Source organism: Saccopteryx bilineata, chromosome 4 (assembly GCF_036850765.1).
Source record: "Saccopteryx bilineata isolate mSacBil1 chromosome 4, mSacBil1_pri_phased_curated, whole genome shotgun sequence".
Lineage (NCBI taxonomy): Eukaryota > Metazoa > Chordata > Mammalia > Chiroptera > Emballonuridae > Saccopteryx > Saccopteryx bilineata.
The window spans coordinates 146,562,347-146,579,418 of NC_089493.1; the positions used below are offsets into that span (position 1 = coordinate 146,562,347).

The 17,072-nt window shown below is 40.1% G+C and overlaps 1 protein-coding gene across 1 annotated transcript; it reads left to right on the forward strand.

The window, feature by feature from the left end:
- Window positions 1-1,875: 1,875 nt before the first annotated feature.
- SFRP4 (secreted frizzled related protein 4) lies at window positions 1,876-12,622 on the forward strand. Its single transcript, XM_066276632.1, has 6 exons — window positions 1,876-2,768; window positions 4,063-4,143; window positions 4,238-4,303; window positions 6,211-6,409; window positions 9,356-9,419; window positions 12,134-12,622. Exons 1-6 carry the CDS (start codon window positions 2,036-2,038, stop codon window positions 12,317-12,319), a joined length of 1,329 nt encoding a protein of 442 aa, XP_066132729.1. The 5' UTR covers window positions 1,876-2,035; the 3' UTR covers window positions 12,320-12,622.
- The last annotated feature ends 4,450 nt before the right edge of the window (window positions 12,623-17,072 follow it).

Genomic DNA, 17,072 nt, shown 5'->3' on the forward strand with positions numbered 1-17,072 from the left:
TCCCAGGAAAAGAACAGCCTGTTCAGTTTTCTCAAAACTGTATTTTCGGCCCTGGCCGGTTGGCTCAGCGGTAGAGCGTCGGCCTGGCGTGAGGGGGACCTGGGTTCGATTCCCGGCCAGGGCACATAGGAGAAGCGCCCATTTGCTTCTCCACCCCCACCCCCTCCTTCCTCTCTGTCTCTCTCTTCCCCTCCCGCAGCCAAGGCTCCATTGGAGCAAAGATGGCCCAGGCGCTGGGGATGGCTCCTTGGCCTCTGCCCCAGGCGCTAGAGTGGCTCTGGTCGCGGCAGAGCGACGCCCTGGAGGGGCAGAGCATCGCCCCCTGGTGGGCAGAGCGTCGCCCCTGGTGGGCGTGCCGGGTGGATCCCGGTCGGGCGCATGCGGGAGTCTGTCTGACTGTCTCTCCCCGTTTCCAGCTTCAGAAAAAAAATACAAACAACAAAAAAAACTGTATTTTCCTCCCTCTTCGGAACTCAGGTTGAAAAATAGGTACGTATTTTTCATTCACTGGATTTTATTGCTGGAAATATGTTAAGATCTCATTGAGCCATCTATCCCCTTTGCTTGACTTGGCGTTTTTGAAGCTTGAGATCTGTCCTATAGAGACCGGGAATACCTTGCGGGGCTGACCTGCCTGTATTTGGATGCCTTGGGCTTCCCCTAAATAGAACAGGACTCTTGGAGTGAATCCTGGAATGCATTTGTCTCATTTATCCTTGAAACTTATGTGCTTAATTCATTCCCCCTTCCATAAGATAGTGCATTTAAAGTACTTGACACTATGCCTAGCCCTGGTCCATTGTAAATGCTCAGTAAATGTCAGTTGTGCTTTTTAGTTCCTTGGACTATTTTAGTCCCCAGCCCTAGCCTGGTGGCTCTAAGTTTCAGAGAGAAAAACCTGCCTGCTTTAAATTCAGATTTCCAGTGAAACTATGTCTTTTAAGATAAACATTCAGAGAACATGTTTCCATATTCCAATGCCCTAAGAAAATAACATATCCCAGGAATCTTACTGCCTGAGGATCCACATACTCTTGTAACAATAATGCCTCCCTTTTCTGTGGATAGCTGAGCCAGCAGTAGATTTTACTACCACTTTTTAATAAAAATAAAAGAGAAAACAAAACACATCTACTTGTTTTCCATGGTACATTACTTCTTAATCAATTTAAATTTCCAAGCACATCAAAAAAAAAATCAAGTTTTTAGGTTGCTGGGTTGAAATCACTTGGCATGAAGGGGAAAAATAATCTGTCAGATTGTGGTGTCTAAAGTTTTCTTTGTTTTCTCCTGGGTTTCATTATTGCTGGAGAGAAGAATAGGGAGTTGGAAGAAAAAAGTGGGAAGATCCTAAATGCAGACACTTCTCAGACTAGAAGATGCTAGAGTACCTTCAAGCAGTTCTGTTCCTGGGGTAGGTACAGACCAAATTCCATTCTGGAAAAGCTTTAGTTCAAACTAATTTCTACTAGCCACTACAATGGCAAAACAAACTCCATACCATGTGGGGCAGGGTGAGGTGGTTTGTTTACATAACATGTCCATCCTCTTCCAACTATTACTACTGCACTCTCCCCTCCCACACGACAATCCACTACTCAGTGTGTCTCAGGCCCCTGGAGGAAGCAGGAATTTTTCAGAATTAAAAGGCAGCTGAAGTTCCCATTTCCCTCCAACTGTGTAATTGGGAAAGCTGAGGGTGCAAAGTTCAGTTTTGACTCAGAAGATCATCTTTTCCTCTCTTGAAATCCTCTCTTGCACCCTCTTGGATCCGGTGTCCAAAACGACTGCCAGAGGCTCTTTTTCTTGGTCCGAAGAGAAAGGACGGGCCAGACCAAAAAGGAGGGATTTGGGGGTAATGTCAGGTTCCAGCACAGGGCTGCGGCCGGGAGAAGATGATGTCACCGCTTCTACAAAGGAGAGGGCTGGAGGTGGAGCGGCGGAGGGGGAGCCCGCGTCGCGCCGCGCCTGCAGCTGCCAGGGGAGCGTTCTGAGCCCACGTCAGGGGAGGTGTTGGGATAAATAGGGTCCCGCAATGGCCGTGGCTGGCTGCGCGTGGGGCTGCAGGGTTCGGGGCTGGAGTTGCCTGGACGGGCTCGCACCCCGAAGGCTGAGGGCTGACTCTGCTCTCGCACTGTGCTCCACACAGAGCACACCTCCGGCCAACCCCAGAGACTTCACATCGCTGCCCAAGGGAGTCTGGGGAGTCCCGTGCCTTAAAGGACTTCCTCCTCGGCGAGAGGCAAGAGAAGCACTAGCGGAGGCGGCCGAAAGGGAAGGGCGCTTTCGGCCAGTCGGGGTCGCGGCGCGGGAGGACAGTGCGATGCTCCCCTCCATCCTGGCAGCGCTGTGCCTGTGGCTGCGCCTGGCGCTGGGCGTGCGCAGCGCGCCGTGCGAGGCGGTGCGCATCCCCATGTGCAGACACATGCCCTGGAACATCACGCGGATGCCCAACCACCTGCACCACAGCACGCAGGAGAACGCCATCCTAGCCATCGAGCAGTACGAGGAGCTGGTGGATGTGAACTGCAGCGCTGTGCTGCGCTTCTTCCTCTGTGCCATGTACGCGCCTATCTGCACCCTGGAGTTCCTGCACGACCCCATCAAGCCATGTAAGTCGGTGTGCCAGCACGCACGCGACGACTGTGAGCCCCTCATGAAGATGTACAACCACAGCTGGCCCGAGAACCTGGCCTGCGACGACCTGCCTGTTTACGACCGCGGAGTGTGCATCTCGCCTGAGGCCATCGTCACTGACCTCCCGGAGGGTGAGGCCAGGGGAAGGACTGAGGGGGATGAGGAGCCATACTTGACTGTCGCTGCCACGTGCGAATCATGCTGCCACACCTACAGCTGCCCGCGGGTGGTCAGTCAGCGCCCCACTCCATCCACTTCAGAGGATTGGGGGAGTTGGGAAGGGCTGTGACTTTATTCACGGAAGAATTTGATTTTTCCCTAGGAATTTCAGGAGCTGGAGAACACCACGTCCCATGAAAGGGAGAGGGGGCATTTTGCTTGCAAAGGGAGACATCGGGGACGGTTTCATTTACAGAAACAACAGAATAGCAATAGTAGCAGTAGGAAACAGGTAGATAATAAATCTTAAGATGGGTCTGAGCCAGTGTTAAGCACTTTACACATATCACTTAATCTTTAAAGCAATACCACCAGGATACTCCATTTAATGTTAGCTCTTGAAAGCTCTTTCTGAAAAAAAGAAAGAGCTTTGCAATCATCGCTCCCCACCAGCAGTACAGCTTGTAAATTTAGTCACCCTGGAAAATTGTGATGCCTGTTTCCTGATTTTTGACCAAGAGCCAACATTTGTGGCATCTTAGTTGACTGGATCTCTCTCCCACTTCCTCCTTTTCTCTTTGGTCATTTTGTTGTTTTTCTAGGAAGAAGGAGCAGGTTTAAATCCACTTATTGAAGTGAAACCTAAGAATATTTTTGCATTGTTTTATCCCTGACCCAGATTGCTGCAAATTTAAAGAGATTATGGTGAAGTTTCTCAAGTTATACATACCTCAGATCATTGCCCAAAATATGAAAGAAGAAAAGTAAAGAGAAGTGAAAAATCAAAACTAATTTAGTTTTAGAAAAAAGCTATTCCTTTCTTAAATTATGTAAGTGATCAAGGGTTATGCTTGTTTTGTATTAAGTAGCATGAACTGTTTCTGCACTGCAAAATGTGAGGTGGGGATTTGGAAATACTCTGGTTATTTTGATTAATGTAAACTGTCAACTTATAATATCAACATTTTAAAATAAATCTGGAAAGGAAAGACAGAATTTGTTCCACTAGGCTGTACGTATCAGGAAGGTTAAATGGATGTGTGTTCACAGCAGCTTGTGCTGGATAGGCAATCTCACTTGAAAGTCTTTCCTACTAAGCCCAAGGATGGCTATATGAAAGAAGTATTCAACATTTGTTTGCCATTATTACTTTTTAATATTATTTTTTGATGCTGTATTAGTTTATGTCGCCAGATGGTTCCATATTCTAGCAAGTGAACAGACCCAATCACTGACCATATCTGTGTGATCCTGTGTATGTTTCAGATGCTAAATGGATAGATATCACACCAGACATGATGGTACAGGAAAGGCCTCTTGACGCTGATTGTAAACGTCTAAGCCCTGGTGAGTTCTTTGTCATAAAGACACTGTTTACTTCTCCCCAGAATGACTTCTCTGAATCCTGTCCAACATCTTGTCTCTCTCTTGTCTTCTCTAGACCGGTGCAAGTGCAAAAAAGTGAAGCCAACTCTGGCAACATATTTGAGCAAAAACTACAGTTATGGTAAGTCATCTAATGTGACCATTCACTTTGGTACTTAGCACATTCCAAAGCTGGGTCTGCTTGTCATAGAGTAAAGAAGAGATTTGATGATTTTTCTAGTTAACTGTGTAGGTTTCAGATGGCACAATAACAACTGTAAAACTTCTTGCATTTCTGGGTAATTCAAGTAAGCACAAAGTAAGTAACTCAGCTGAGAACAGTGATGTGGCTCAGACTGTGAGTTTGACATCATGATCTTATCTCAATGAGAGGTCCTGCTCAGCCAGGACAGCACACATCACATTATTATTTTTTTTTTTTTGAGAGAGAGAGAGAGAGAGATTTCAATGCTGCAGGAAAGGTGGCTCAGTGATCCATAGATTTGGTTATCTGAAGCTCAAGGCCCAGTAATTAAGATCTGCCTATGTATGTTTTTACTTATAAATAACTATGAATATTTAACATCTTAAAGAAGCTGTAAAAAATATGAATCACAAAACCCTATGGCTACAATTATTGATATAGCTTAAATGCCATCTTTTCTCTTACCTAAAAAACACATCAGCACTTTCTTCAAAGAATAAGTCAATCATTCTATTTTGAGTGTTTTAAGTCAATTTAATTCTACTACTATCACTTGAAACAAAATTTAATTTAAAATATCTGTTCAGGCTATTTTATGTTACTTTGAATTTCTTAAATTATTTCTGCTGAAATAAATTGAAACTATTTTGGAAAAAAAAATGTTCATTTTATTTTCCAACTTAGTTTTCCATATTCAAGCTGATATTTTATATCATAATAATATGTTATATAAATACATGAAAATAAGAAAATCATGGCAACATAAAAATCCCCAAAATAACTTTTTTTAAGGTATCAGACTTGAGAATTGTACATAGCTTAATGGGGGGTAATTCAACCAAAAAAAACACAAAACACACTTTTTTTCTAGTAGTTCTTGTTCTTTAAAATCTGTTGTACATAGACATATTGTCTTAACCTGACCTACTTAGTCCATCAGCAGAGTTTTACTCCATGCTGTTCTCTGAGGTGTCATGGCCTCATAACTGTTTTGAGAATGAAACCATTTCTCTTTAAATCTTTTGGCTTCTTCATAAACCAGGTTCCTCAGATGAAATTCAAGACAGATCCATAGTGGTCTGACTCTATGACAGGCCGTAATAACGAGGGTCCAAAACAGCCAGAATTTAAAGTTTGATGAGACACAGTAACATAAACAGTCATCTGTAATAACAGTTCTACCTCTACTCACCACAGAACTCGCTCTGATAGTGTGGGAAATGAAAGGACTGAGAACAGTGATCTTCAGAGACTCCTAGTCTAAAACGATATGGCTCTGATGACTTCCTCTGGAAGAGAGGAAATTTAAGCCTCAGATGGGTAACTGAACAATGTAAATTTCAAGGTTGCTTATGATTCTGAGAATATAGGATTCTCACTTCAAACCATCACAAGGCAGATTATAAACAAATATTTGTTTCTATGAAATTTTTATTGACAGTCTATGTAACTAAATTTCCTGATGTGTTTTTTGACGGAAAAAAATCAACACTTAATTTTAGAACTATAAAATTTTAGAGCTGAGAAGGGTCTGGGATTCAAACCGTAACTATAGCCCACTGAGCAGTCACTGATCCAAAGGCGGAAACTAAACGAAGCCCGTTTGTTAGTTTACTTTTACATCTTGCAGCATGACTCACAACTTTTAAGACAATGTTGACAATATGCGAGGCCTTATATTTAGAATGTGATTGTGGGCTCTTTGTCTGCATCTGGGCAACTTGGACATGACCATAATTACAGGAGTGGTTCTTTAAGAGAGGCTCAGGAGGTTGGCATGAATGCACCAACCCTATTTTTTTCCAAAGACTTCAACAACATTTATATCAATTTTTAAACTGCAGTTATCCATGCCAAAATAAAAGCTGTACAGAGGAGTGGCTGTAATGAAGTTACAACGGTGGTGGATGTGAAAGAGATCTTCAAGTCCTCATCACCTATCCCTCGAACCCAAGTCCCACTCATCACGAATTCTTCCTGCCAGTGTCCTCACATCCTGCCCCATCAAGATGTTCTCATCATGTGCTATGAGTGGCGCTCACGGTAGGCACAGAGGGACAGAAGAAACAGCACACAGCCTACAGAAACATCAATCCCATTTAGTAGTCATGGTTAAAAAAAAAATGGCACCAGCTTTTTAAAAAACCAATTTTAATACATGCCTTTATTGGGATATCATGTATCTTATATATCAATTTTTCATAGATTAAGGGAAAATAGAAATATGAGTATTTGAATGGAATCATTAAAAATCAATTTCAGAAGTCATTAAATGATTTCAAAAACATATAGGCAGATAAATTAGTTTGAGTAAAACCAATTCATGTCAAATCATTCAAATGAGTCTTACTATAGGAAATACTGAGTTTTTTAAGGTCATATAACTTACAGATCAAGTCAAGATGGTCGTTTGAGACTACAGTTTCATACTTTTTAATATACACTTAATTTACAATTATTGCTACAGTATTACACACACACACACACACACACATACTCACACACAGTTCTCTACTCTCATCTCTAGCTGGAAATGTGTCTCCCTACATCTCTTTCCTTAGCATATTTTTAGTACATATCGGTACGCTCTTTATAACATAAACATCTAACACTGCAGCACAGGGTTTAGGATGAGCCCAAAACTTGCTGCAATATAGTTCTCCAGCAAAAGTATCTATTTTTATAGAACAAGTCTTCCCTTTGATTCTCTTCCATTCATGCTCATTTGTTCGCTTGTTCCAGATATAGTTCAAAACTCTATTTCTCAAAAAAAAAATTTTTTTTAATTGACCTCACTTGGAACTCTTTTGTTCTGTACTCTATCAGTACTTCGTTATGCTTATAGTCCTCATAACTCACATAGCACTTTGTGTTTTTGTTTTAAATTTGTTCTACTTACAACTTGTCTCTCTAAAGAAGCTGAATGAATGAATGTTGAGTGAGTATTTTCAGGCTTGTCACTTGCATGGTGTTTGTGTCTGCTTCAGTATTAGGTGCAGTTCTGGGGATGTACTATATTATATTGTTAGTCATTAAATTCGACTTAGAGAAATGACTGGATTATAAATGAATTAATAAGAGTTTTCATGTCATCTTTCCCAGGTTAGTTTGTAAATTTAATGCAATTCTGATAAAAATGCCAATAAAATTTTATGGATGATTGAGATTTATTCACAAATGATGCTAATAACCACTTGGAAGAATGAACTAGCAAAGGCATGTAAAGGATATTTTGAAAATAGAGATTAGAAAAAATATTCTTTATGAGACATTCAAATTGGTATAATGCTACAGTTGTTGAAACCATGTGGTACAAGTGTAGACATAAAGAAAAATAAAGCAGAGGAAAAAGTCTTTAAACAGATTCAAATGCATAAAAGAACTATATTATGTAAGAAATGTTATTTAGTAAAACTTGCAAAGATTTTTATTGGGGAAAATAGTACATATTTTTACTTATACTCTAAAATATATTTAAAATGTAGAGATAAATCTTTTAAAAATCTTAGTCAAAAAGGATAAAATTAGGTAAATAAATGTATAACATTTAAGTGGCAAAATACTTTGTAAACATAAAATTAATGTAAGAAATGACATGGGAAAAATGTCTTTAACATATTTGACTACATACTAGCATGTACATAAAAATTACAAACAAAAACAGAAAGACAAAAATTGAAAACATACAACAGGTATGACAAGGGAATAGTAATCTTATTCTCTAGAAATTTAATATAAGTTACTATTTAAAACATTAGACCTTTTTCTGACTGACTTATTTCACTTAGTATAATATTCTCAAGAGATGGTTTGACTTTGGGTGATGGTCACACAATGCAATATTCAGATCGTGTATCATAGAAACATACTCTTGAAACCTATATGATCTCATTAATCAATGTCACCTCAATAAATTTCATTAAAAATTTAAACCTGCAACATAAGAATATGTGTACATAAATTTATAGAGATGATCCAGAAAAAATACAAATAGTAAATAATACATGAATAAATATTATATGTAATTCTTCAATCCAAATAAAAACAAGGTTTAATTGTTACTTAGTCTTAGTGTTAGTGAATTGAATTAAAAGTTCAATCATTTTGGCTCTGGCCAGCAGGTTCAGTGAGTAGAACATCGGCCCAGCATATGGACACCCAAGATTCAACCCCCAGTCAGGGGACACAAGAGAAGTGCTGACCTGCTTCTCTCCCGCTCCTTATCCCCATTCTCTCTCTCTCTTCCTTTCCCCCAGCCAGTGGCTCTATTGACCCGAGTGTCACCTCAGGCACTGAGGATAGCACCTTGGTCCGAGTCTGTCAGCCTCAGGTGCTAAAAATAGCTTGGTTGATTCAAGCATCAGCCCTAGATAGGGGTTGCTGGATAGATCCTGGTCAAAGCGTATGTGGGAGTTTGTCTCACTAGTTCCCCTCTTATCACTTAAAAAAATAATTCAATCATTTTGAAAACAATTTGGCACTATGCTTTGAAAACCTATATGTGTGTATGTGTTTGCATATATATGTATATATTTAGAGAGAGACACACATATAAAATGTTATAGATATTAATATTTGTAATATTATTTAGTTATTAATGTTATATTTTTAAATTCTAGTTATATCAGAAAATGCATACAGAGTGGGTTAAAATGTAGGTATATGGTTGTGAGTGTGCAAAACACAGTTCATTCTTGTATTATTATTTATTAATTATTGTATTATTTTCCATACAAACAACTATAAAACTACTTTTTTCCCACCCTATATAATACAATAATAAAAGAAAATGTGTAATATGATTTAAATATACAGTGTGGTCTAAAATATATGTATATATAAGTACAAGGGAGAATAAGAAGATATATTAACAAAGTATAAATGGTGAATTATGAGGTTATTGAATAATTTTTCTTTTATTTTTGCATTTTTAAACTTTTTACTTTCATAATCAGAAGTTGTTTATTAATATAAATCACTCTTTTTCAGGATGATGCTCCTTGAAAATTGTTTAGTTGAAAAATGGAGAGATCAGCTCAGTAAAAGATCCATAGTAAGTATAATTAGCAATGCTAAAAATATGGGCTTAAGTGTATGTAAAGATATTCTGCAGAATCTGGGAATTCTTCTCATTCTCTTTGATATGTAGTTACGTGTATAGCTATTCTCACTTGGAATTTTTATCATAAATCTCTCTTCAACTTCAAAAGCAATTTGCTTGCATCCAAATCCAATACTGACCTGTTGCTTATTTTCGGATTAAATTAGTGGGTTTTGTTTTTGTTTTATTTGTTTATTTCTTTATTGTATTACATTTCATGGTTTTAGCAGTCAGGTTCTTGAACAGAATTAATATACAGAAGGATTAAAACAGACATTTATATGTAAGAGTGTGAATACCTAGTTCCAAAACTCACCCATCACTGTACAAAGCAGAATTTTTCCCTGTATTTAAAATAACTAAGACTGCCCTGGCCGGTTGGCTCAGCGGTAGAGCGTCAGCCTAGCGTGCGGAGAACCCGGGTTTGATTCCCGGCCAGGGCACATAGGAGAAGTGCCCATTTGCTTCTCCACCCCTCTGCCGTGCCTTCCTCTCTGTCTCTCTCTTCCCCTCCCGCAGCCAAGGCTCCATTGGAGCAAAGATGGCCCGGGCACTGGGGATGGCTCCTTGGCCTCTGCCCCAGGCGCTAGAGTGGCTCTGGTCTCAACATGGCGACGCCCAGGATGGGCAGAGCATCGCCCCCTGGTGGGCAGAGCGTGGCCCCATGGTGGGTGTGACGGGTGGATCCCGGTCGGGCGCGTGCGGGAGTCTGTCTGACTGTCTCTCCCTGTTTCCAGCTTCAGAAAAATGCAAAAAAATAAAAAATAAAAAATAAAATAAAATAACTAAGACTTTCATCAATATAAAATATAAACAAAAGTAATTATTTTATATTTTGTACTATCCATGATTTTAACGGTAATATTATAGAAATATTGGTAATTCAATTGGAGGAGTTAGAATAATTTTTTTTGCCAGACATGTGAAGTCACACTAGAACTAAGAAAATGAGGATGCTGATTTGAAATATTTAAAGTATCTCCTCTCACGAAAATATGTTTAGATGTACTCAGGAGAATTTGTGTTTTAAGGTACACAAAGGTATTGCTACTGCCTATGACTTCTTTGTTTGCATGAATAAAACACTTGGTTAAGGGAACAGTATATATCAGGGGTCCCCAAACTACAGCCCACGGGCCACATGCGGCCCCCTGAGGCCATTTATCCGGCCCCCACCGCAGTTCCAGAAGGGGCACCACCATCTCAGCCAAAAGCAGGCCCATAGTTCCCATTGAAATACTGGTCAGTTTGTTGATTTAAATTTACTTGTTCTTTATTTTAAATATTGTATTTGTTCTCGTTTTGTTTTTTTACTTTAAATAAGATATGTGCAGTGTGCATAGGGATTTGTTCATAGTTTTTTTTATAGTCTGGCCCTCCAACGGTCTGAGGGACAGTGAACTGGCCCCCTGTGTAAAAAGTTTGGGGACCCTTGGTGTATATTAATGCTGACTTATGTAACACAGCCTCTCCTACTCAGTGCATTTTTGCATAAAAGAACCAAACACTACTGCTATAGCTGAGCAAAAGTCTCGTGAGTTGCTCAGGGATATGCCTTATTCTTACTAGGCAGAACATTCTGGAAGAATTAGTTATCTGTTTTCCAAGACTGCAGTGAATTAGACACATCAATGTAGAAGGTTAGGTCCACCATAAGGACCTGAAGGGAAGGAAAGCATTCAAGAAACAGCTGTTTGGGCCATTTACTTTTGCAACCAACACTACAATATACTTCAGTAAGGATTTGAAAATGTCACTATACAATAGCAACAGACAGTAACAACTTTTTTTATTTTAGCACACCTCAGGAGGGTGGGAACAGTGTCTTTCATTTCATTGTATTTCTTGTGCCTAGAAGAATGTCTGGCCTATAGTTGTGCTCAGACCCTTTGCAGATTGAAATATATTCTAACAAATTAGAGATGTGTGTTATAATAAAAAGCAATGTCTGTTTATGTGGCCTCACTTTTTTATTTTTTCTTCTAAGCAGCTTTTAAAATAAATAGAATTTCTTTATATTATAAATAGTAAGTCCTTTTCTATTAAGGAAACTTGAGTGTCCAGAATGACTCATTTCCCATCAGTTCTGGCTAGCTCACACTTGTGTGGATTACTAGGTGTAAGTGACACTTCTGTCTTCTTTTGGAAATGAGAGTATTAAATGAGTCCATAAGTGTGTTAAGAGGCCTCTGACCTTTGGTGAGGGTGGATAAATTTTTGCTTTTAGCTATGTCAACCCTTCTTAGAAGGCTTTGCTCTGTGTGTATGTTACAGTAGAGGGCCAATGGGAAAAACTACATGAGTCAGGGCCTTAGGATCTGGAGTCAGACTAGTAAATTTGAATTCTAACTCTGACATTTATCAGCTATTTGACCTTCTGCAAATTACCTTGGTGTGTTTGTTTCCTGATCATGACAGTGGTGTCCACCTACAAGGGCTGTTGTGAGTTTCAACAAAATGAATGCATGTCAAGACTTCATTATATAGTCATCATTTTCCAAAGTCACTGGTACATGATAAGTGCTCAACAACATAGGGTAGCACCATAACTACTGTTGTGATTAGTATGTAACAGTAAAAAAATTTCATTAGTTCTTCTGATACTAGTTTACTAGTGTAAAAGGGTAAGATGTACTTGACAATCACATTTACAAATTGCCTCCCAGCAGTGGGAAGAGAGGCTGCGGGAACAGCAGAAAACAATCCACGACCAGAAGCGAACAGCTGGCCGCATCAGTCGTAGCAATCCTCCAAAACCGAAGGGAAAGCCACCTGCTCCCAAACCCACCAGCGCTAGGAAGAACATTAAAGCTAGGAGTGCCCAAAAGAGAACAAACCCGAAAAGAGTGTGAGCCAGCTGCTTTCCAAAATGGAGACTTCCTCTCAAGATGAAGCCAGGCATTCCCCAGACTCTGGAAGGCCACATGCCTCTTGCCTTAACAACTACAGTACTCTTTATAGACACATCTTGCAGCATTTTTCTTAATGATATGCTTCAACTTTTCTTTTTAAGCCACTATAAGTCATGTGGTAGGTATGCCCTTTGGTATGGAAGGTATATGAAAACTGGTCCAAAAAAGTGTATTGTGTTCAGAGTATCCTTTGCGCATACTCTACGAGAGCTCACTATGCAGAGATACACTTCTGTTCCTACAATCTGGCCTGGTGTTTGCCTTGTACAATAAATGCCACATTGCAAACAAAGCATCTAATTTTTTACCATATGTTTTATTTCAGTTTAGCTTCTGTTTGAATCTTAGCAACTTTTAAAAATGTGACTGAGGGCCCTGGCCAGTTGGCTCAGCAGTAGAGCATCGGCCCGGTGTGTGGAAGTCCTAGGTTCAATTCCTGTCCACGGAACACAGGAGAAGTGCCCATCTGCTTCTCCACCCTTCCCCCTCTCCTTTCTTACTTTCTTCTCTTCCCCTCCCACAGCCAAAGCTCCATTGGAGCAAAGTTGGCCCAGGCGCTGAGGATGGCTCCATGGCCTCCACTTCAGATGCTAGGCTAGAATGGGTTGCAGAGCAACTTCCCAGATGGGCAGAGCATCACCCCCTGGTGGTCATGCCGGGTGGATCCCAGTCAGGTGCATGTGGGAGTCTGTCTGACTTCCACCCCACTTCTCACTTCAAAAAAATACAAAAAAAAAGTGATTGAGAATATTTACATGTTTATTGCTTGAAGAAGAATTTTTGTGATGAATGGAAACTTTTGAACAATCTAGAAAAGTAGGACATGGAAAATTATGAGTTTGTGTTTTTTTTTCAAAGAAGACTGCTTTGTTTTTAGCTATAAACTCTAGAAAATAAAATGATGATGATGATGATGATGATGATGATGATGATAAATAAAAAGGAAAGGCAGGCAGGCAAGCAACATCTAGATCAGGGGTAGTCAACTTTTTTATACCTACAGCCCACTTTTGTATCTCTGTTAGTAGTAAAATTTTCTAACCGCCCACTGGTTCCACAGTAATGGTGATTTATAAAGTAGGGAAGTAACTTTATAAAGTTTATAAAGCAGAATTACAGCAAGTTAAAGCATATAATAATTACTTACCAAGTATTTTATGTTGGATTTTTGCTGTTTGGCAGAATAAATCTTTATAAAACAACTTACTATAATTAAATCTGTCTTTTTATTTATACTTTGGTTGCTTTGCTACCACCCACCATGAAAGCTGGAACGCCCACTAGTGGGCAGTAGGGACCAGGTTGACTACCACTGCTCTAGATCCTTGTTTTCTGGTGACCACGCCCTAGTGGTGGTGCTCTGGTTTTACATTCTTGATGGTGCTTCTCAGCATTGCCCTATAGGTAGGACCAGAAACAGAGGTTTTTATGATAGAAGTACGGGCTAGTCAAAGATTTTATACTGTGAGTGTGGTGCTTGTTTCACTTCCCCGGACTTCCAAGGTATCCTGGCTAAGTCTCTCTGCTGGTTGCTGGTGTGTACAAGGGGGGCATGGACCAGAGGTGGGACTACTGGTTGTCAGCCTGCTGTGACACTAGTGCCACACACCAGTTCTGTACTGGAAAAGGTGACTATGGTCACATGTCTATCCACTACTCAGAAATGGAAAAGAACAATCTGAAAGCTTAAGGGTTAAATCTCCCTCATGTGTACCATTGTTGCTGCTTCTCAGAGAAAGGATAAGGTACATGCTGTGTTCACACAGGATAATTAAACAGATAGTTATATTTCATGCCTGTAGCAATGGAGACACAGAAGTGAGCTGTGAGGGTAAGCCAGGGGAGAGTAGAAGAGGGCAGGCAGCCATCTCCTCCTGAAAGCCTCACTTTGCCTGCACAGCTAGCCCAAGGCACCAGAGTTAAAGGGATCCAATAGGCAGACTCAGGCAAGGGTTATCAGTGAAATCCTCAGCATGTGCGTCTGTTGAATAAAAGCCAAACCTCTTTGGCCCTGAGGAAGCCAGGATGATGTTGAATGTAGCATCCAAACTAAAGAAACTCAGGAAAGGCCATTACCATTTTAGCCTAATGGAAATTCTTTAGGGGAGGGGAGTTAGAATAAAACTCTCCATGGAAAAGGAGAAAAAAATGCTTATGTAAAACCTTTTTATTTTTTTAAGTGCAAAAAAAGTTAAAAGAGTTTGGAAATACCTTTATAAATTTAAACATGGCTTTGATTATTTAAATTATATACTGATTATTAGACAAAAATTTAATCAGGCATATTTATCATTTTTATTAATAAAAATTAACCAGGCCACTATTTGTTTATTGTGAAAAAGTTAAAAATGAACATTAGCCCACAATATAACACATATGAAATTGGTCTTTGTGTGAGAGCCGAAAATTTATATTTCTCACTTAAATATTTCTCCACATAAATACATGTGAGAGGAGATAAATATAAATATATGTAGAAGAAAGCTGAGGTTCTATCTCTGAAATGGGAATTATTTGAGAGTTGGTTTACTTTAATTTTTTTAAAAAACCTTATTTTATAATATATTTATCAGCACATTTTATAATTGAAGACAACTGGAGACATTTATTTTTAAAATAGTATTATTAGTCTTTCAATAATATAGTAAACATGTATATTCTATAAAATATCCAATAAATACATAAAATAAAAATAATGGAATTAAAATCCTACCTAATCCCACTCAGCACTATTTAGAGGTAATCACTGTTAATATTTTTATATATATATAATTTCCCAGGTGTTTTCTACACATTTATATAAGGATTTGAAAAAAAAAGAAGTAAAACTAGGACCTTAGAATACACACTTTTTTCTAACCTGCCTTCTTCACTCAGCCCTTTATTTAGATTAGTTGTCATGTCAAATAAATCTGATGCCACCTCCGTTACAATGGCTATGTTGTATTCCATGTATGCTTTATACAACAAGCCCTTATGTTATTGGAGATTTAGCTTGTTTCTTAATGGAACATACTGATTAACTAAATGAAATCATGATAGCTACTAGTATTTGTGCACATCTTAATTAGTTTTGGGGGGATGTTCATCTAAGTAGCATTGCTAGGCTAAGAACTATGACCAGCAAGGAAAGTTCTGGATCATATTGTCAATTATCCTCTAGAATGCTTGGACCATAGATGTATCAAAGTGCTGAATTTCCAACTTCTCACTAAAATTATTTCCTCCTTCTTATAGTTTGTATAAATTTAATTAAGAACTGAATATCATCTTGGGATAAGCACCTCTCTTTATCTGTAAGCCATCAGCTGACAATATTCTCAACACTCCCAACCTCCAGGCAGCTGGAAAATGAATGACTGAGTACCTCAAAGGGAGTATAGTAGGTAGGTAGGTAGGTAAGTAGGTAGATTGAGGATGGATGAATGGATAGAAAGATAGATTTCTTGATATCTGGGGAAAATCTACTCAACCTCCTCAATTTTTTTAATGAATCAAATTTAATATAATTTATCATCTAGAGAAGCCAAGAATTAGGATTAAGCAGATGTGCCAATATTTATTTCTCTTTCCAGCTTTCTTTCTTTTTTATTTATTTATTTATTTTTGTATTTTTCTGAAGCTGGAAACGGGGAGAGACAGTCAGACAGACTCCCGCATGCACCCGACCGGGATCCACCCGGCACGCCCACCAGGGGCGACGCTCTGCCCACCAGGGGGCAATGCTCTGCCCCTCCGGGGCATTGCTCTGCCATGACCAGAGCCACTCCAGCGCCTGGGGCAGAGGCCAAGGAGCCATCCCCAGCGCCCGGGCCATCTTTGCTCCAATGGAGCCTTGGCTGCGAGAGGGGAAGAGAGAGACAGAGAGGAAGGAGGGGGTGGGGGTGGAGAAGCAAATGGGCGCTTCTCCTATGTGCCCTGGCCGGGAATCGAACCCGGGTCCCCCTCACACCAGGCCGACGCTCTACCGCTGAGCCAACTGGCCAGGGCACCAGCTTTCTTTTAAAATACATGAGAACTTGAATAAATAACCTTTGTTTCTTTCCAGGTCTGAACCAATGCAGTCTGACCATACTTTTGTGTTCTAGCCTTGGATGCTCATATGGTTGTCCACTGCAAACTTAGAATAAAATTCTTGTAGTACTTGAATTAGCTCAAGGGTACTTCTGTTTGGTAGAACCAGTCCCCAAATAAAAAAGAAGGGAACGTTCTACCATACGTCTTTACCTGCTGTTATCACCAAATCAAAAAGCAAAAATAGTTCTTTGAAAGCATGGAATGAAAAAGTTGAATGAGGCCCTGGCTGGTTGGCTCAACAGTAGAGCGTCAGCCCAGTGTGTGGAAGTCTGGGTTCGATTCCTAGCCAAGGCACACAGGACAAGTGCCCATCTGCTTCTCCACCCTTCCTTCTCTCCTTTCTCTCTGTCTCTCTCTTCCCCTCCTACAGCAAAGGCTCCACTGGAGCAAAGTTGGCCCGGGCACTGAGGACGGCTGCATGGCCTCCGCCTCAGGCGCTAGAATGGCTCCCGTTGCAATGGAGCAACACCCCAGATGGGCAGAGCATCACCCCCTGGTGGGCATGCCACGTGAATCCAGTCAGGCACATGAAGGAGTCTGACTGCCTCCTCACTTCTAACTTTTCAGAAAGGTAAAGGAGAGAGAGAGAGAGAAAGAGAGAGAGAGAGAGAGAGAG

Coding starts and splice junctions, on each gene's coding strand:
- SFRP4 (XM_066276632.1), top strand. CDS start 2,036: ATGGCCGTGGCTGGCTGCGCGTGGGGCTGCAGGGTTCGGGGCTGGAGT. Junction 4,144..4,237: donor TTGTAAACGTCTAAGCCCTG/GTGAGTTCTTTG, acceptor TGTCTTCTCTAG/ACCGGTGCAAGTGCAAAAAA. Junction 4,304..6,210: donor GAGCAAAAACTACAGTTATG/GTAAGTCATCTA, acceptor TTTAAACTGCAG/TTATCCATGCCAAAATAAAA.